The sequence below is a fragment of the Macaca mulatta genome, chromosome 7 (assembly GCF_049350105.2).
Source record: "Macaca mulatta isolate MMU2019108-1 chromosome 7, T2T-MMU8v2.0, whole genome shotgun sequence".
Lineage (NCBI taxonomy): Eukaryota > Metazoa > Chordata > Mammalia > Primates > Cercopithecidae > Macaca > Macaca mulatta.
Window position 1 is genome coordinate 93,246,757 of NC_133412.1, and position 19,966 is coordinate 93,266,722.

Genomic DNA, 19,966 nt, shown 5'->3' on the forward strand with positions numbered 1-19,966 from the left:
ATTTGACAAATGACTGGCCATCATTTCCAGAGGGTACAGTAGAAGAGCTTCTGGAGTTGGAAAAGTTAGGTAGATGGAGACAAAACAGAGTGGAGATACGTGGTTATTAAGTGTAAAATATGAGATGACTCAGTAGTTTAGGACTAATTGTGATGACTGATACCAACGTCAATAAGATAAAGGGTATGAGATTCGTTCTGTTGTTTGTGGTAGGGAGGGATGTGCATCTACGGGCATTCCTCAAGCCTGCCAATGGATATGCATGTAGGAGAAAGTATATGCAGTAGATGCAGTTTTACTCTAGAGTTACAAATTAGACCAATCTCCAGGCTGTTGATTTGTTTGTTTTTAAGAGACAAGGTTTTGTTCTGTCACCCAGGCTGGAGAGAAGTGACTCAATCATAGCTCACTGCGACCTCAAACTCCTGGGCTCAAGCTATCTTCCCACCTCAGCCTCCCTCGGAGCTGGGACTACAGATGTGCACCACCATGCCCAGATAATTTTTAAAAGTTTCAAATAGGTGGTGTCTTGCTATGTTGCCCAGGCTGGGCTCAAACTCCTGGACTCAAGGGATCCTCCTGACTTGGCCTCCCAAAGCACTGGGATAATAGGTGTGAGCCACTGCACCTAGCCTCCAGGCTATTTTGAGAGAAGTCTTGAGTACCTACTTCAAAGAATTTAAATGAGAGGATGAAAATAAAGCAGTTAGCACAGGATCTGATACTAAACTAATAGTTACGATAATACTATTGTTGCCAGGCACAGTGGCATGCTTACTCGGGAGGCTGAGGTGGTAAGACAGCTTGAGCCCAGTTTGAGACCAGCCTGGGCAACACAGCAAGACTCCGTTTCTTAAAAAAAAAAAAAAAAAAAAAAACCTCAGTCTTCGTTCCACAGCAGCAGCCTCCAACAAGAATTTATCCAGCACCAAATCTATATTGGTCCTGAACAACACAATCCAATCACCAACATACAAAACCAAAAAACCAAAAATATTTTATTGCTGAGTCATCTTGGGGTTCCATAAAGGACCCCAAGCCTTGCTTGGAGTCTACAGCTTTGCTAGGACTCCCGTGACATCAGGATAGAGATTGAGGCACAGGGTCCTTTGGGTTCCAATTAAGGAACTGTCTACTGTGATTCTGTTAATCTTATTAGTCCCTCCAGGTCACTTCTACTTCATCTGTCCGATACCTGTGGAAAAACAGAAGAAACATGGTGGAGAGCTAGCCCTTAACATCTTCCATTCTTCTCTGCCCTCATGTTCCTGGACTCTCTTCCCTGCTGTTTTGTCTACATCCCAAAAATCTACCCTCACCAAGAGCTGAATCACTCACCTCTGTGTAACCCCAGAATCACTGAGTGGGGTCCTGTGTCCAGCCTGAAACATCTCCCAGCCAGCCTGGGCTATCATGGCTCCGTTGTCAATACAGAATCTGGGATGCAAGAGATATGAAAATTGGGATCTAAGGGTGGAAAATCCCTATAACAGGGAGCAGTAAAAAAGAAACCAAAGGGAAAGTGTGTTTACCTCTCATCTGTAGCAAAAAGCCGGGCTCCACGTTCCTGGCACATTGTCGCCATCATCTCCTGTAGCCTCACATTACCTACAAAGAGGTAGGGAACAGGATTAGCTTAGTTTTAGCTATCTCCTCATGGTCCAGCAGAACACGTCATGTGCACTTACTTAGAACAATGACGTAGGGGACCGGGGCAAGGATTGGGAAGCTTACTCCAAACCCTTAATGATTTAAGAGTATCAGAAGGAAGACGCACAGTGCTAAGAACAGGAAAGAGGAACACTGTTCAGTAATACATACACCCCACTCCTCCCACAATGAGGGCCTCCTGGGAGCCACAATGTGCCATGGCTCGCTCTGTGATCTCTACCAGCATTGCAAACACAGTTTCCTGTCGGGGACACATAAGGAGAAAATATTAGAGGGGCGCCCCAGATTAGTTCTGCTCTACAATATAAAACCTCCTCCAGTCCCAACTTTCTGTCCCAGCTTTTTACTGCATTACCTGCAGGGAGAAACACAGATCCTCAGGAGTACACTCGCCTGTGGCCAGCATCCGATGGGCTACATCCTACAATTAAAGGGAAAAACAAATGAATCAGCAAATCATGGTTTTGGGATTACATAAGAACAAAAGTTAATGCATTCGGAGAGTGACCATGTTTCACCACAATTCAAGTTACCAGCACATCCTGTACCACATTCCCTTCACTGGCATCATGGTATAGAACGAACAGCATTCATTTAAGATGCAATAATTAACTTTTTGAATGCTTGTCCTAACATGTCTCACCCCTTACTTATCCTGCTTAATTTTTCACCTGTACTCATCATCATCTGACACTTCATTTATTTTCCTCTTTCTTTTATCTCCCCCACCCCCCCATTTAGAATCTAAGCTCCATGTAGGCAAGGATTTTTGTTTTGCTCCATGCTGCATCTCTACTACCTAGAACAGTACCTGGCACACAGAGATATTCAATGAATACCTTATAAATGAATTTACTCAGCACATGATATGGACCAGGAATGTGCTATATGAACATACTGAGCTATGTGAAATACAACAGTAAGTAAAACAGATATGCCTCATTTAAAAAGCATGAAGGTGCCCCGTCTCATCACCTCTCTCACACTCACCTCAATGAAAGACAGGATCCCTGAGAATGAGACGTCCATCCCCTTTACGGTGTACGGCAGCTCAACTAGCTTCTTGCCTCTGTGTGGGAATGAGTACACAAGGCACTAAGCCTACAGTCAACCGGCTTCTGACCCTCCAAAGCCCCTCCCAAGTTCTGTTCATATATACCGTATATGGGGAAATCCCTGAAGCCCCAGCAGCCAGCCTGCTTCCACCTTATGTCCCCTTACCGCTTTGCCATCTGTTCAATGTTGTATCCTGGACTTGGGTCGTTAGAAATCTAACAGAAAAAAAAATAAGGAAAGAGGGAATGGAATAGGATGAAATCAGATATGCAAGAAGCATAAGAAGATTATTTACTATTTCCTCCCTCCACCTCCATGGCTTCCCAAAAGTTCACCCGCATTTTATGTTCTCTGCAGCCCCATTGGCTTACCTTCAGCACTCGAGCAAAACGATCCAGACAATTACCCACTGCAATATCGATGGTTTCCCCAAAGATACGGTAACGATGTTCCGAGTATGCAATCACCTAAGGGTGATGAGGATGTCCATGAAACCCCAAGTCTGTAAACAGGATTATTTGGCTTTGGGAGAAAAACATAGCAGAGGATCAACATGACCACCAGAGCTTCCAATAAGAAGTGGAAGAAAGGTGTTTCCCAAATGGTGAATGGGTAATGTTTTTACAGCTCTGATTTGAAAAGACATCTGCATACCCTGAGGATTCCAGGAATAGAGTCCTAATCTACAAGACAGTCTAGGTCCAAGCAGAAATAAATTATCATTTCAAATACATTTGTTTTCCAGCTTAGAAGTTCCTAATATATTCCTTAAATGCAGTCTTGACAGTAGGGAACAGGCTTTTCTGCTGGGAGGCAGAGAACATGAATCCTTCTAAATTATGACATAGTGACAGTGTTTTTGTTGTTCTGACAGGTATTTGTTGTTCTGAGACAGGGTCTCGCTCTGTCTCCCAGGCTGGAGTGGAGTGGTGTGATCATAGCTCACTGTAGACTCGACCTCCTAGGCTCAAAGGATCCTCCCACCTCAGCTTCCTGAGTAGCTGGCCTACCATGTGTGGCTAATTTTTATATTTTTGTAGAGATCGGGTCTCACTATATTGCCCAGCCTGGTCTCAAACCCCTGGTCTCAAGCAATCTACCTGCCTCGGCCTCTCAAAGTGCTGGGATTATAGGTGTGAATCATTGTATCCAGCTGGGCACTGGTATTTAGAACCAAGAAGCAGAGTTGAAGAACTCAAAAATCTCATATGGAGGCAGATTAATGGCCCAGCCAAGTCAGCAATAGCAGTCCACTTAAGACCATTTTTCTTTTTTTTGAGACGGAGTCTCGCTCTGTTGCCCAGGCTGGAGTGCAATGGCGTGATCTCAGCTCACTGCAACCTCTGCCTCCCGGGTTCGTGCCATTCTCCTGCCTCAGCCTCCCGAGTAGCTGGGACTACAGGCGCCCACTACCACGCCCAACTATTTTACATATTAAGGCCATTCTTCATATGTGACCAACTTTTAGCACAGAGATTATCTGTCACCTACTGACACATATGCTGCAGACTTAGAACACCAAGGGTTTCCTAGGAACCTTAAGAAGTCCCTTTCCCTTCCCAGTGCTGTCAGGGATTTCTTCCCTTTCTGATACACATCTTAATCTGCTGTCAAAAAGATAGTAACAAAGAAGAAGGAAAAACCCTGCCTTTCTGCTCCTGCTATCCACTCCTCTCCACCTAATTACCCTCCCTGTTTCTTACACCTAAGCAAACATTAAAAGAGGAAGACAAAGCCGCCATTGCTCCTTTTTATCACCTCTTGTAGTCTCCATTATACTTTCCACAACCCAAGTCTCTAACCTTGTATGTCATCCTTCAGGCCTCAACCAACTACTTGCCCTCTACCTGCTGAAGTTTCCGCATCGTTTTCATGGGAAACACGTGCCTCATCTTCTAGACACAACCCTTTCATGGGCTGGGGACAATGCTGAACCATTTCTAATGATAATTAAGTGTTCTGTTGGAAAGGAATCCAATCCCAACCTTCAAAAGGTCATATAAGGTATCCCAAACAACTTTAGCTTCACTTATAAATTTAAAATATCTTCTGGCTGGGCACAGTGGCCCACGCCTGTAATCCCAGCATTTAGGGAGGCCGAGGCAGGTGGATTACCTGAGGTCAGGAGTTCAAAACCAGCCTGACCAACAGGGTGAAACCCCGTTTCTACTAAAAACACAAAAAATCAGTCATGTGTGGTGGCAGGTGCCTGTAATCCCAGCTACTCGGGAGGCTGAGGCAGAATAGTTTGAACCTGTGAGGCAGAGGTTGCAGTGAGCCAAAGTCGCACCATTGCACTTCAACCTGTACAATAAGAGCAAAACTCCGTTGCAAATAAATAAATAAGATAAAATAAAATACCTTCTATAATTTATAAAGTATTTTTATAGTTATTTATATTTCTGAACTTTTAGAACAACAAAGTCTATATAATCATCCCCAGTAATACAAAAACAAAACATGTAGTTGCCCTAAAATAATAAATCAGGTAGCGTCCCTTAGTTCCTTATTTTTTTTTTTTTTTTGAGACAGAGTTTTGCTCTCATTGCCCAGGCTGGAGTGCAATGGTGTGATCTCGGCTCACCGCAACCTCCACTTCCTGGTTCAAGCAATTCTCCTGCCCAGCCTCCCAACTTGCTGGGATTACAGGCACCTGCTACCACGCCAAATTAATTTTTGTTATTTCTAGTAGAAATGGGGTTTTGCCATGTTGGCCAGGCTGGTCTCAAACTCCTGACCTCAGATGATCCACCCACCTTGACCTCCCAAAGTGCTGGAATTACAGGTGTGAGTTGCCATGCCCAGTAACCGTTAGTTTCAGTTGCTAAGATTTACAGAAAAAATAAGCTTCAAAATAATGCAAGATCTTTCAGATATTCATTATTTTGAAGGCTTCAATCCTTACCATTCATTCCTTTCCTGAAGTAGAAATTCCTAATCTTTATGATCAGATATAAAGTCTGATAATGATAAGTCATCTAATGTTCTGAACATGCTGCCAAAATTTGCAATGTTACAAACTCGGTTGGGAGTTTTCTGGTCTACAGTATTTTAGGTTCAGATGAGTTCAGCTTTGTTCCTGACATTCCCATGACTCAGATAGAACGAAGAAGATATTGGTTCAGTGCCTCGGAAATTGAGATGGAATGGGTAGAGCACTCTAAATACCTGTGTATTTCCTCCACTGACATACAACACGGTTGGGCTGGTGGCTCCAGTGATGAGGCGGCCCATCTCGATGTGGCCTATACAGTGGTTCACACCCACCAATGGCTTATTCCACAGTTGGGCCACAGTACGGGCCACAACAGCCACAGAAACCAGTGGGGCACCCATGCCAGGGCCTAGGGAGATAGAAATGGAAGTTACAATGCTAGAGATTGGAAAAAAAATAGGTGGGGGAAGCAAGGGATGTGAGGTGGGGTAGGGGTAGTGGTGGTGGCAGAGGTAAGGTGTTGGCTATTTTGACCTAGCCAGGTTGCAGGTATATTCCTCCATCGTTGACCACTCTCCCAGCCATACCCTTGGTGTATGCAATGCAATCGATATCCTGGGAGGTTAATCCAGACTCTGTTAGTGCCTCCTGCAGCAGGTCTAGGATAACAGCTCGGTGATGCCTGGCTGTATCACCTGGAAGGAATCCTAGAAAATGAACACAGGTCAGAGATCACAGGGATTTTTGGTAGCAAAAGTAGGTAGGAAGTTAAAGAAAGCAACAGGAGGTTTAGTGATGTAGTAAGAGTCCTTTCACTTTCCCCAAGCATCCTATCTTCCACATTTTCGGATACACTCTTTCCAGCTTCTATATAGGCTGTTCAACTTTCAGAAATTCTCTTCCTCTTACCCTACTCAGCCTTCATGTCTCAATGCAAGTGGTATCTACCCATACCCTTTGGTGATCTTTTTTTTTTTTTTTTTTTTTTTTTTGAGACGGAGTCTAGCTCTGTCACCCAGGCTAGAGTGGCCTGGTGCGATCTCGGCTCACTGCAAGCTCCACCTCCTGGGTTCATGCCATTCTCCTGCCTCAGCCTCCCAAGTAGCTGGGACTACAGGTGCCCACCACTGCACCCGGCTAATTTTTTGTACTTTCAGAAGAGACAGGGTTTCATTGTGGTCTCGATCTCCTGACCTCATGATCCACCCGCCTCGGCCTCCCAAAGTGCTGGAATTACAGGTGTGAGCCACCGCGCCCCGCCTTTTTTTCTTTCTTTTGAGACGGAGTCTTGTTCTGATGCCCAGGCTGGACTGCAGTGGCACGATCTCGGCTCACTGCAACCTCCGCCTCCTGAGTTCAAGCAATTCTTCTGCCTTAGCCTCCCAAACAGCTGGGACTACAGGCGACGCCACCACACCCAGCTAATTTTTGTATTTTTAGTAGAGACGGGGTTTCACCATATTGGCCAGGCTGGTCTCAAACTCCTGACCTCGTGATCCGTCTGCCCTGGCCTTCCAAAGTGCTGGGATTACAGGCCTGAGCCATCGCGCCCAGCCTGGTGACCTTCTTTCTCTGTGACCCTACAGAACTCTGTGCATGATGATGTCATTTATTTAACAATTACAACATAATAATTTTCTGTGGTTTGCTCAGCTTAATCATGAGTATCTCAAAGCAATAAGTATTTTATCTTTGTATTCCCAGTGCCCAAGTGCCTAGAGGAGTGAATGCTAAACATACATACCTATTTCTAATGAGTAATCTGTCACATCACCTGTTCAGGGAGGCTTTTCAGATACATGGAAATCAGTTGCCCCTCTCCTATGTATGCAAGTGTTTGAGGGGAGAGTAGGCAAGATACAATGGCTTATTAAAAGTTGTAATGTGTTTTGTACTTTCTTTTTTCTTTTTTATTTTTTTGAGACGGAGTTTCACTCTTGTTGCCCAGGCTGGAGTGCAATGGCATGATCTCGGCTCACCACAACCTCAGCCTCCCGAGTAGCTGGGTTAACAGGCATGTGCCACCACGCCCGGTTAATTTTTTATATTTTTTAGTGGAGACAGGGTTTCTCCATATTGGTCAGGCTGTTCTTGAACTCCGACCTCAGGTGATCCACCCCGCCTGGGCCTCCCTAAGTGCTGGGATTACAGGCGTGAGCCACCACACCCAGACGTGTTTGGTACTTTCATCTAATCTTCAACACCTAATGATACAGGTATTATTCCCATTTTAAAAACAAAGACTAGGCCCGGGCGGTGGCTCATGCCTGTAATTTTCACACTTTGGGAGGCTGGGGTGGGCGGATCATGTGAGGTCAGGAGTTCGAGACCAGCTTGGCCAACATGGTGAAGCCCCGCCTCTACTAAAAATACAAAAATTAGCTGGGTGTGGTAGCACACACCTGTCTGTAGTCCTAGCTACTCGGGAGGCTGGGGTAGAAGAATCTCTTGAATCTGGGAGGCAGAGCTTGCAGTAAGCCGAAACCGTGCCATTGCATTCCAGCCTGGGCAACAGAGCAAGACTGTCTCAAAAACAAATTAAAATAAAAAATAAAGACCAAATGTCCAAAACATAAATATTTAATGTGAATACAGCACAGCCAGCCAGTTCTCTGACATGTAAGCTGGGAGTCTTTCCACTCTCATCTCTCTACTCATCCTAGAATATTTCAAAAAATAAAAATTTTTAAAAAAGGAGTGTATATTCAGGGCAACTGGAATATATACTCCTGCTAAGCGTTTTTTAAACAGAATATTTCGAGTCCATCTCTATTACACTGTTTATCATGCTGTAGTATAAACATCTATTTATATGTCTGACTCCACAGCAGTATCATAACATCTATTTCTGAATGCTTAGCACATAAAATGAGCTCAATAAACGGTAAACGAACTCATCAGATCCACGTCCAAGTGCTTGTAACTCTTCTAGTCATCAGCCTTGTGACGTTAATAATATCACATAATTTCAATAAGACTCAGATCAAAAGCTGCACCTCACTAGTATTTAGGAAGATGGAAGGCTGATTTTCTGCGGGGAAGTGCGCCGAAAACTCTTAACTCCCCTACTCACCCACCTGTGCCCGGAGGCGTGACATAAGTCCGCCGCGGGTTCGCCAGCACCTTGCCATCCCGCACCACACCCACGCCAATCTTATTGGCGCTGCCTTCAAAACCCAGCACCGCCGGCATGGCGGAGCCTGGGAGAAAACGCCGACAGGACTCCTAGCAACGTCAGGAGCTGTGGAAGTCCTCACTAGTCTGCGCTGGGCCGCAGCTTTCCGGAGCGCAGAAGAAGCGGGCTAGCCTGCAGATAACAGTGGGAAAGACAGCGCAGAACTCCCGCGAGCGGAGACCCGCCAAGGCCCCTCCAAGGACCTGTCTTCCTAACTGCCAGGGACGCCGAGCCGACTCTGTGCTTTACAATCCTATCCGTTTTCCTATATCTTTCCCGTGGTCCAGCCCAACCTTCTCCACTTTTTTTTCCCTTTGCACAGCGTTAGACTCTTAAGTCAGAGTCAAACAATGTGCCGTGCGTCGGGCACAACGATAAACAGCCCGAACGAGGGTTGGGGCCCTAGGTCTCCTAGAGAATTAGTTGAGAGAGGCAAGGCCAAGCGACTTCGTCACGTGGTGTCAGACAGACCAATCACGCGCATTCTTCGGCCATGTGACGCGTGCCTCTGATCACGTGACCAGGTCCGCTACCCACGTGGGGGGCTCAGCGTGCATCCTTCTTTGTGCTCGGGTTAGGAGGAGCTAGGCTGCCATCGGACCGGTGCAGATACGGGGTTGCTCTTTTGCTCATAAGAGGGGCTTCGCTGGCAGTCTGAAGGGCAAGCTTGAGTCAGGACCCTTAATTAAGATCCTCAATTGGCTGGAGGGCAGATCTCGCGAGTAGGGTACAAGGCACTATGAAATGATCTAGTTACGTGGGTGAGGGGCTGAAGGGCCTATGATGCACGGAGGCGGGGAAAGGATTTAGAGATAACATGGTTTGAAAGGCGGGACCTGGTGCGGGGACGCTCTTGAGAGGAGTCTTCTCCCCAGGCTTAGCTGGTTTCATGATTTCTTTGCGTCTGTAGGCAACGCGGTAAAAATACTGCTTTGGTGGGCGACGCGGTACAGGTGCCGAAGAGCGTTCGTTACGGGAATGCCGAAGCGTGGGAAAAAGGGAGCGGTGGCAGAAGACGGGGATGAGCTCAAGACAGGTAAGAATGAAATGAGCCCCTCTTCCTAGAAGCTACGGCGGGGTTGTTTGTAATTCCCTTGATGAACGGTAAGTACCGGCCAACTCATTTTTGCAGGGGTTTGTGAAGACGCAGTAACCGCAGGCTTTCGTTGGGTCCATAGCTAACGCCGGATCGCGGTTGGAAACCACCCACTTTTTATCAATATATATTACTCATTTTATAGAGCCAGAGCCCAAGAAGAGTAAGACGCCCGCAAAGAAAAATGACAAGGAGGCAGCAGGAGAGGGCCCAGCCCTGTATGAGGACCCCCCCGATCAGAAAACCTCACCCAGTGGCAAACCTGCCACACTCAAGATCTGCTCTTGGAACGTGGATGGGCTTCGAGCCTGGATTAAGAAGAAAGGATTAGATGTGAGTGGTGTTTGAGGGGAAGACACATTCTTTAGTATTGAATGATCTTAGGGTTTAGTCATCCCTTTTCTCCGTATAGCCTTCAGGCTGTTTTTTCTCCTGCCTGCAGTTTTCGGTGGGGCTTCCCCAGTCTTGCCAGTTGTATTTCCTAAATGTCTGCTCCTTCACTTCCATTGCCATTTTCTTTTTTAATGTTCTCTCCTCTTCCCAGAATGTTGCAAAAACCTTTTACTATACTTCCTCCATTTTATCTTCAGCATGTCCTCCATTTCATTAATTATAGCTTAAAAATCTTAGCTTGCCTATAGAAAAAACACATTCATAGTATAGCACGTAAGACTTTACCTCTGTTTTCATTTATCTAGCTTCGAATTGTTTAAATATTATTTAACCTCGAACTGCTTGACTGTTTAACCTGTGCATATTTATGACTTGGCATATATTCAATAAATGTTCTGCTGAATTGATAATACATTTTCCACCTTTCTTTTACTTATAGTGGGTAAAGGAAGAAGCCCCAGATATACTGTGCCTTCAAGAGACCAAATGTTCAGAGAACAAACTACCAGCTGAACTTCAAGAGCTGCCTGGACTCTCTCATCAATACTGGTCCGCTCCTTCGGACAAGGAAGGATACAGTGGCGTGGGCCTACTTTCCCGCCATTGCCCACTCAAAGTTTCTTATGGCATAGGTGAGACCCTATTGATGCCTAATGCCTGAACTCTTCAAGACCAATTGCTAATTCTCCATCTCTCCCCCACCTCTTGATTGCTTTTCCTTTTCTTACAGTTTTTTATGCTAATTCTGTTTCGTTTCTGTAGGCGAGGAGGAGCATGATCAGGAAGGCCGGGTGATTGTGGCTGAATTTGACTCGTTTGTGCTGGTAACAACGTATGTACCTAATGCAGGCCGGGGTCTGGTACGACTGGAGTACCGGCAGCGCTGGGATGAAGCCTTTCGCAAGTTCCTGAAGGGCTTGGCTTCCCGAAAGCCCCTTGTGCTGTGTGGAGACCTCAATGTGGCACATGAAGAAATTGACCTTCGCAACCCCAAGGGTAACAAAAAGAATGCTGGCTTCACGCCACAAGAGCGCCAAGGCTTTGGGGAATTACTGCAGGCTGTGCCACTGGCTGACAGCTTTAGGCACCTCTACCCCAACACACCCTATGCCTACACCTTTTGGACTTACATGATGAATGCTCGATCCAAGAATGTTGGTTGGCGCCTTGATTACTTTTTGTTGTCCCACTCTCTGTTACCTGCATTGTGTGATAGCAAGATCCGTTCCAAGGCCCTCGGCAGTGATCACTGTCCTATCACCCTATACCTAGCACTGTGACACCACCCCTAAATCACTTTGAGCCTGGGAAATAAGCCCCCTCAACTACCATTCCTTCTTTAAACACTCTTCAGAGAAATCTGCATTGTATTTCTCATCTATAAAAATAAGAATCCTACAACCAGGCTCCTGTGACAGATTTAGAGTTCTTTTAAGCCCAAGAGTTTTTATTTGAGGGTTTTTTCTTTTTTAAGAAAAACTGAACAAAGACTACTAATGACTTTGTTTGAATTATCCACACAAAAATAAAGAGCCATAGTTTCAGCCTTGCTGTCTTTGTGTCTTACCCCTTCGTGGGGCTACACATTCCCTTCCTCGTATTTTCGTGCATACAAGTTAACAACTGAAAAAGGGTAGAGTCATGACCTTATTTATTTACAAGCACAGGATAAGTCCCTAATCTCCCCCAAAGACTGAGCAACTCTACCCAGCCCAGTTAAATACTGCAACTGGGAGGGGGGGGGGGGTAAAAAAGGTTGGAAGGAGGAATTAAGGGAAATACAGGAATAGGGGAACATATCCCACATTAAATAGTTATATACACATCAGTTCCTGTGGTTCTGTACAGAGCAGCGGCTGACCCCACCCCCACAGGAAACAATGTGGGGAGAGGAGACTGAGGGTACTGAGGCCAGAGCCAACCTCTGGTGAAGTGCAATAGCAGCAGCAAAGTCCTAATGGTGCACAAGAGGGAGGGGAACCCCCAGGGCTACCCACCCCCACCCTGCCCTGGAATGTGTAAGGGACAGGAATGGCTCTCAGGGAGCACACAGGAAGGACAAGGCTGGAACCGTCTTTAGGACCCAGTTTTAAGGGCAACGTTTTGCCTACTTCACCCTAGACACAGCAACCCTTGGAGGAAAGCAGATGGTCAGCAGTGCTCTTATCTGCCCCTCCAAACCTAAGTGAGGGCCTGGTTCCTTCCTACCTCTCCCCAGGGAAAAGGAAGGCAGCTGCTTGGCTTCCTTATAGAAGCCCCGGGAGCCTTTAACTACCCCAGCTCCCTTCGTAGTGTCACTGTCCCCACCAGGGAGGGGCCAGGCACAGTCTGTGGGTCATCAGGCTCAGGAGAAGTTCTGGACAGGGTGGCTGACCTTCATACAGGCCCAATAAAGGGCCCGGCCCAAACACAGCACAGCCAACAGGATGACAAATGCCCAGGCTGCATAGATGCCTCCATATCGCCGTGCATGCTTCCATGTGCCAAACTGATGAAGGTAAGGAGGGAGAAGAAAAGAAAGATGGGGTTAATGTTGGTCTCCACTACCTCCTATTAGTCCTAAGAACAGTAATAACTCATGCTTCAGTCCTTGTTTCTTATCCACATATAGCCACCCTCAGGGACCTTCTTAAAGGCAGAGCTGTTCAGCTCCCTTCCCTTAGGCAGTAACATACTCATCCCATCCCACACTGTATCTCAGTTTTTCTTCATATCTGACAACTGAGCCAGGTTTGCAAATAGCAACTCTTAAATTAAGCACTTCACTGTCCTATCCTCATCCTACAGACAAAGGATGGCTATTTTGCACTCTTAGTAGTAATAAAGTCTGTTTGATCAGCCACCTTACACTTTAGCTCATCCATATCTTAAAACAAACTACTCCCCCAAGTTTCTTCCACTTTTTTTAAGGGTAGCAATTTCCCAAATCTTAGCCTATGGAGATGAGGCTGCAGAATGAAAGAGACTGGGGCAAGGGTACTCACAGCAAGGCCAGTGGCAGTGACTGCCAAAAGCAAGCCAAGCAAGAAGCAGCAGATACATCTCTTACGTGGGTATCTGCGCCCAATAGATGACCTGTGGGGAGGCAAATAGAAATGGATGCTTTCTACAGCCATAGAGTTTTTACTCCATACATCAATGACCAGCTCAATCCCTAATCACTTACACTTTCCTGCAGTGAGGACAACGTGCCAAGGTGCGGTCTGTGAACTCTGTCCACTATGGAGAAAGAAAACGAAAATAATAGCACAAGCAGGGTCCCCCTCAATGAGAACCTTGGGGTGGGGATGCAGAACATGTTCCCATAGGACAGACTTTCAGGGGTCATTACCATTACTCCAAGAAATATACTCGAAATGACTCCTAGTCTCCTCTCCCCTCCCCTTCCCAATACCTCTTCCTCACCAGAAAGGTATTCTTGCAATGTCCACAGATAACCCTGACACCCATGGGTTGTGGTTCTGGACTCAGAGGTCCGGGATGCACAGGCCCCAGGTTGATGATTCTTTTGCTATACAAAAGAAAAAGACTTTGTTTGAAAAGTTTTTAATCCTAAAAATCTTCACACAGTCCCTGTTTCACATCCTCCACTCCCTGCCAATCAAGTCACTCGACTTTGTACACTTAAAATACTCTGTCCCCCAACTGTATACCCTCAAGAATCCTTGAGAAAGAAAGAGCACTGCTTAAACTTCAGGTCCCCAATTCCCCTCCGACCTCAGGATAACACACCCAGTCCCCAAGGCTGTCTATTCTCCTAAATGACATCATTTCATCCCAATATTTTTATTGAGAAATGAGAAAGACAGCTGTAACATTCCTGAGGCATATGCTTCAAAGTCTTTTCTCCTTCCAAATAAACACTAGGCTCTCTCACCTTTACATTCTCTATATACGCTCATCTTTTTTTGACTTTCCAGTTGCCCACTTATGCCCTTCCCCACATTATGCCTCTTACCAGTAGGGCCGAGGGCATGCAATCCGTTGGGATGTCACTTTGCAGATAAGGAGACAGTTACAGGGGCATCGAACATATTTTTTCCCTGGGGGTGCATTCTTGATTGGCTAGAGAATAACAGGGTCATCAGCAAGCAAACCTCTAATCCCAATCCCCTCCACTTCCCTCCAAAAACTCTTTATGAGATCAGAAAAATAAGGTGCTAGCCAGGAAGGAGAAATAAAACAGACTATAACATGAGATTTGCAAATAGGAACTAGGCTAGGTGTGAAGTGAGAGAAAGTAAACGTTAGCTTTGGTGAGTGGCTTTTGGGGAAATGGCTGTGTGAGACACCTGGAACTGAAACCTGGATATCATCAAGAGCACTTGGCTAACACCCGCAAGGTCAGGGTCTAGAATCAAGACATCAGAAAGAGGATCCAGGAAACAGGGCCCATTTCATAGATATGTATAACTCACGGTGGCTTCATTGCAGACACCACACTTGACTACGTGCTGATGCATCTTGCCTTCCACGTTGATGAGAGATTGGCAGACTCGGCAGGTGATCATAGGGGCACTCCCACTGTCTGGGCTAGTTAAGGGTGAATAGGGGGGTGGGTCCTCCCCAGGCAACACGGCTGGATGTCCCTCGGGGAACGGGGGAAATGCTGGAGAGGAAGAAAATAGAAGGGCTGGGATCACTTACAGACATCCTCCACTGATGCTCCACGGTGGTAGGGAAGTCTTTCTGATCTTCAACCCTCTGACCAAGCTCGGAGGGCTTCTCATAATTGGCGCTTGCATCAGGTTGCTCAGAACCCCCTTCCGTCCCACGCTGTGGTCGCGATTGCGGAGGGAAGGAAGCCTCGCCCAGTCACAGGTGCAGCAGTCCCGCACCTGGCGACTGGGACCCGCCTCCGCCCTCGGTCCCGCCCCCTCCCCGGCTTTCAGAGTACCCCGGGGAGCACCTCGGACCCGCCCCGGCTTACCCTGGGGCGGGGCATGTTTACCGGCTCCGTACGGTGGTGCGGAGGGGGTCAGGCCTCCCCCGGGCCCAGCCCCACTCCCGCCTGGCCCCACTAAACCGTTGCCGCCCGCGCCACCGTCGATGGGCTCGGACAGCAGCGGGGAACGCTCTCCATCTGCCGCCATGGCCGCCACCGCCGCCTCCCGCTCAGGTCGGCGATCCGGCTCCCTTCGCCTCTGCCGTCGCCGCAGCCACCGCCACCGCCACCGCCGCTACCGGGTCCCCAGGGCGCCTGCGCGCCGCGCGCCCAGCTCACTCCGCAACCAGTGGCCTGCCCCGCCCCGTTCCGTCTAGCAGCACTTGATAGGCTCTCCCCGCCCCGGTCATGCTGTTATTCGCGTAGATAAACCAATTCCTAGTCCTGTGAAGGCAGCTCTCCTTTTCCATTGGGGAGCGTCGCACAAACGTCAACTGTCACATGACCTGCCAGATGCTGCTGGGCTTGCAAAACCTGCACGTGACTAGAGGTTCTGCAAGCTATTGGGAGCGACGCCCATCGCGCTACCTCCAGACCAGGAGGTGGGGCTAGGCTGCTTCTGCTCAACTGGTCTTCTGGAAGCTGCACGGGCTCTGTTGCTCTGCCCCTCATTGGTTCAAAGACAACACTGAAACACTTTTCTCCGGCTTTGCGTTATAACTGGTTTTCTATTGGCTGGTGACTTTCCTTCCCTAGTCCTGTGATACTAGCGGCGCAACTGCATTGGCCCGAACTTAGCGCCAGAACATGGGGGGCGTGGCTTATGCATTTTAAAGGAGGCTGGGCGGGTGCAATCAAGGAGTGTGGAAACTAGGGATCTTGAGAGCGGGGAGAAGATGGACGGTGGGGAACAGTAGACAAAGTTAGCCATTCTACTCGAAGAAATACCTTTAAAAAGTCAGGGTAATGATGTACCAGGAGGAAATGGATTAAAAAGTTAAGATTATCTCTCCAGCCTTTGTCGCTGGAGTTACTTTGGGGACAGGACGCAAGACTCGGTTCTCCTGGAAGCTGCCCTTACAGAGCCCGTCTCTCCCCACTGCTGATCAAATTGTTAAATTATCTTTTCATGAGTGTCTCCAATACTAGAAGATTTCGTCGTTTTGCTAAAAAAAAAAAAAAAAAAAAATTCAATAAAGATGGGGTCTTGCCTGTGCTGGAGTCAAATTCCTGGGTTTGATATCCCGCCTAAGCCTTCCCAATAGCTGGGAGGGACTACAGGCGCAAGCCACCGTACCTTTACTCAATTTTATGACCACCAACCTTTAACATTTGTTATTAGCAGTTTGTTGATTGGATTAATCAAATCCAAGGTTATTTTTGTCACGTTATTTGACAGATGGGACAGTCTTTAGACCTGTCTCAACTTTGCTTCCAGCAAAGGGGCAGTGCCTCCCTCCCCTACCTGAAGTCTCCTGTGGTCTTTATGGGCACCTGAACCGCACTTGGATTTTTTCCCGAGTCATAACCCAAATTGGGACTGCTTTAAATATGGGAAGCAACAAGGAATCGATAAAAACAATAAACCGCGAGGAGGTCCATTGTCAGCTTGGCTAGCAGATTCTCCACTGAGAAGGAATGTGCATGAAAGAAAGTACAGCCAGCCCCAAATATTTAATAACAAAGGAACTGCTGACGTCCCAGCACTTGGCTGCTACAGGGGCTGGAGACTTCATCTAGTTCCTGATTTTTTTAGACAGGGTTTTCTCAGGCCAACTTCTACTTAGAAGCTAGTAACCTTCGACCAGTTAGATAAGAGCCCCTAACAGACACTTAAAGAACTAAGGAAGCTCCAGATACAAAATAGGGAAGAGGTTGTAGCTCCATAGAGGGAGGCCAGTCTGCTGCTCTTTCTGCTGTTTGTGGCACACGGACACTCAAGCATTGTCTGAGGTTGGAGTAGATTTCATTATTTGTGCCGTAGTTACACATATATTCCAAAAACTGTCCTAAAAATAGTTTTTAAATATCTACACTTTGTGAAAGACACTCCTTAAAAAGGAGTGTGAAAGACATTCTGGGCAGGGAGACAAAATACTGTAAACATTGACAGTATAAAATATCAGGCCAGGAGTGGTGGCTCATGCCTGTAATCCCAATGTTTTGGGAGGCTAAGGTGGAGGATTGCTTGAGCCCAGGAGTTCAAGGTTACAATGAGCCATGATCTCAACCTGGGCAACAGAGCAAGATCCTGTCTCAAAAAAAAAAAAATGATATGGAAAAATATCAATACTAGAAATTCATGATACAGCACATGCTTCATAATAAAAGAATTAAACAATGTAATACAAGTTCAAGAAAAGATCACGTCTAACTAGAGCAGCCAGAGAAAACTTCTAAAACATAAAGAAAAATGAATATTGCGCATGGATAACTAGGACCTGAGCTCTGTCTTGAGTAGGTCAATAGGCAGAAAAATGCAAAAAATAATAATATTTGTAACTTGATTACAGTTAATAAAGTATTTTCTTTTCTTTCTTTTTTTTTTGAAACAGAGTCTCATTCTGTCGCCAGGCTGGAGCGCAGTGGCATGATCTCGGCTCACTGCAACCTCCACCTCCCAGGATCAAGCAATTCTCCTGCCTCAGCCTCCCAAGTAGCTGGGATTACAGGCACACGCCACCACACCCAGCTAATTTTTGTATTTTTAGTAGAAATGGGGTTTCATTATGTTGGCCAGGATGGTCTCAATCTCTTGACTTCTTGATTTGCCCACCTCGGCCTCCCAAAGTGCTGTGATTACAGGCGTGAGCCACTGTGCTCAGCCAATAAAGCACTTTCATTGTTGTATTCATTTGATTTCAGAATCCAGTGTGAAATGGACAGGGAAGCCAAGACTATATCTTTATTTTACAGATGTGGAAACTGAAACTGTGTAAACTGGAGTCATTTAAGCTAAGTGACAGACTGAAATGGAGCTCTAAATCCCGGTCTTCTGACTTATGATCTAATGTTTTACATTCAAATAATTTGATAGGTAGACTGAAAGGGGCAGAAGTACAGAGGTGGCAGAGAAAAGGTGCTTGGGATGGGCCCCCTTTTATGCTAAATGCCTGGAACATAGAAGCTGCTTGATAAATGGCTCTCAAATTAATTAACAAAGTAACTTAAGCCCCATCTTGGGATAAATTTGCTGGGTACTGAACAATATTGTTAGCTGCAGTTGCAAGCAGGGCGGATATTCAGCTGGGACACTACAGGGTGGCTGGCATTGGTTGTTTATGGTGGCATTGGTTCTGATTGGTTGGTACCTGTATTATACAGATAAATCATTTTAATATTGTCTCGGGTAAATATTGGGCATCTCAGGTACTGCCTGATTTTTACTTATGGGGTGGGATCTTCCCACTTAGATTGAGAACAATTAGGCTATTGAGGTGTACTGATTTGTTAGGACTGATACAGCAAAACACTACAGATAGCATAAACGACAAACATTTATTTTCTCACAGCTCTGGAGTCTGGAAGCCCAAGATCAAGATATTGGCAGGTTTACTTTCTCTGGAGGCTTCTCTCCTTAGCTTACAAATGGCCACCTTCTCACTGTGGCACAAATGGACTTTTCTCTGCACACATTTTTGCTTTCTCTTCCTTTCTCTTCTTTTTCCACACTTTTAGGGTCTCACTCTGTCTCCCAGGCAGGAGTGCAGTGGTGCAGTCATAGTCTATGGTGGCCTTGAACTCCTGAGTGCTAGCAATCCTGCCACCTCAGCCTCCCAAGTAGCTGGGACGACAGGTGCATGCCACCATGCCTGGCTAATATTTTTATTTTTTATTTTGTAGAGACAGGGTCTCACTATGTTGCCCAGGCTGGTCATTGGTCTCTAACTCCTGGGCTCAAGTGATCCTCTTGCCTTGGTGTCCAAATTCTGGGATTACAGACCCTGCCTGGCCTCTCTTCTTATGAGAACAACAGTCTTGTTGGATTATGGCCCCACCATTATGACCTCATTTAACCTTAATTACCTCTTAGAGGATCTTATCTCCAAATATAGTCACAATGGGGGTTAGAGAGTCAACATAAGAATTTGGGGGAACACACTTCAGTGTGTTATATAATAGAATATAAAGAAACTGTGAAGATTTCAAAGCATTTTTTTCTTTAGATTTCCAACAAAGTGATAACCACTACAGTGTGTATATGGCCAGAGGATGGGGTGGAAAACATCTGCTTGGCTTCTATGACCCAAAGTGTCCCAATTTGATTTCTTTTTTTTTTTTTTTTCACATATTCCACATGCCCTATTTATTTTTTCCTCTTTCCTGAAGTGGTAGTTTACCACCTGTGTGAAAACAACACAATCCCTTAATGCATTTCAAAGGCACAGAAAGTTTCTGGTAATGTGCAGAGTGAGTCAACTAAGACCAGGGGTAGTTTGCCGGGGGGTCGGATGGGATTGGGGTAGAGTATGGCCTGGTTTAAAATGATTAATTTATGTTAATTACATTGGGACTTTGCTCCCTTGTGCTCCTTGCTCTTCCTAGGCCTCAGTTCTTTACTCTTTCCTTTAGGGAATTCTTGGCTTCCCTTTCTAGGAGCTAAGGTCTTTGGAATAGAGGGTGGTAGGCCAGTCCTTTATCTCTACTCTGTTCTTCCTACCACTGAGTGAGGCACAAATGGAAGTCTCACTCTTAGAAAAGAGAAATAAAAGTGATCTCTATAACAGAAATAAAAGGGCCGGATGTGGCGGTTCA

At 46.2% G+C, this 19,966-nt stretch overlaps 3 protein-coding genes across 13 annotated transcripts; 1 reads left to right on the forward strand and 2 right to left on the reverse strand.

Annotated features, from left to right (window-relative positions):
* Nucleotides 1-995: 995 nt before the first annotated feature.
* OSGEP (O-sialoglycoprotein endopeptidase) lies at nt 996-9,264 on the reverse strand. Its single transcript, NM_001257838.1, is given in 11 exon segments — nt 996-1,195; nt 1,339-1,437; nt 1,533-1,608; nt 1,822-1,912; nt 2,027-2,092; nt 2,662-2,740; nt 2,893-2,942; nt 3,099-3,194; nt 5,896-6,071; nt 6,250-6,369; nt 8,740-9,264. Coding segments are annotated over 11 exon segments (1,008 nt in total). The 5' UTR covers nt 8,855-9,264; the 3' UTR covers nt 996-1,155.
* Nucleotides 9,265-9,359: 95 nt separating this feature from the next.
* Nucleotides 9,360-11,870, forward strand: APEX1 (apurinic/apyrimidinic endodeoxyribonuclease 1). Of its 10 annotated transcripts, none has more exons than XM_077937958.1 (5): nt 9,360-9,410; nt 9,748-9,873; nt 10,079-10,266; nt 10,766-10,958; nt 11,089-11,870. In XM_077937958.1, the coding sequence occupies exons 2-5, from the start codon at nt 9,816-9,818 to the stop codon at nt 11,604-11,606; spliced, it is 957 nt and encodes a 318-aa protein (XP_077794084.1). In that variant the 5' UTR covers nt 9,360-9,410; nt 9,748-9,815; the 3' UTR covers nt 11,607-11,870. The 10 variants fall into 10 exon arrangements, with proteins under 10 accessions (XP_077794084.1, XP_014998573.1, XP_014998571.1 ...); XM_015143087.3 differs by having other exon boundaries at nt 9,393-9,589; XM_015143085.3 differs by having other exon boundaries at nt 9,393-9,564.
* PIP4P1 (phosphatidylinositol-4,5-bisphosphate 4-phosphatase 1) lies at nt 11,835-15,697 on the reverse strand. 2 transcript variants are annotated; one of them, NM_001194893.2, is given in 7 exon segments: nt 11,835-12,814; nt 13,311-13,401; nt 13,493-13,545; nt 13,732-13,837; nt 14,285-14,391; nt 14,745-14,935; nt 15,278-15,697. In NM_001194893.2, coding segments are annotated over 7 exon segments (834 nt in total). In that variant the 5' UTR covers nt 15,420-15,697; the 3' UTR covers nt 11,835-12,670.
* Nucleotides 15,698-19,966: the final 4,269 nt, after the last annotated feature.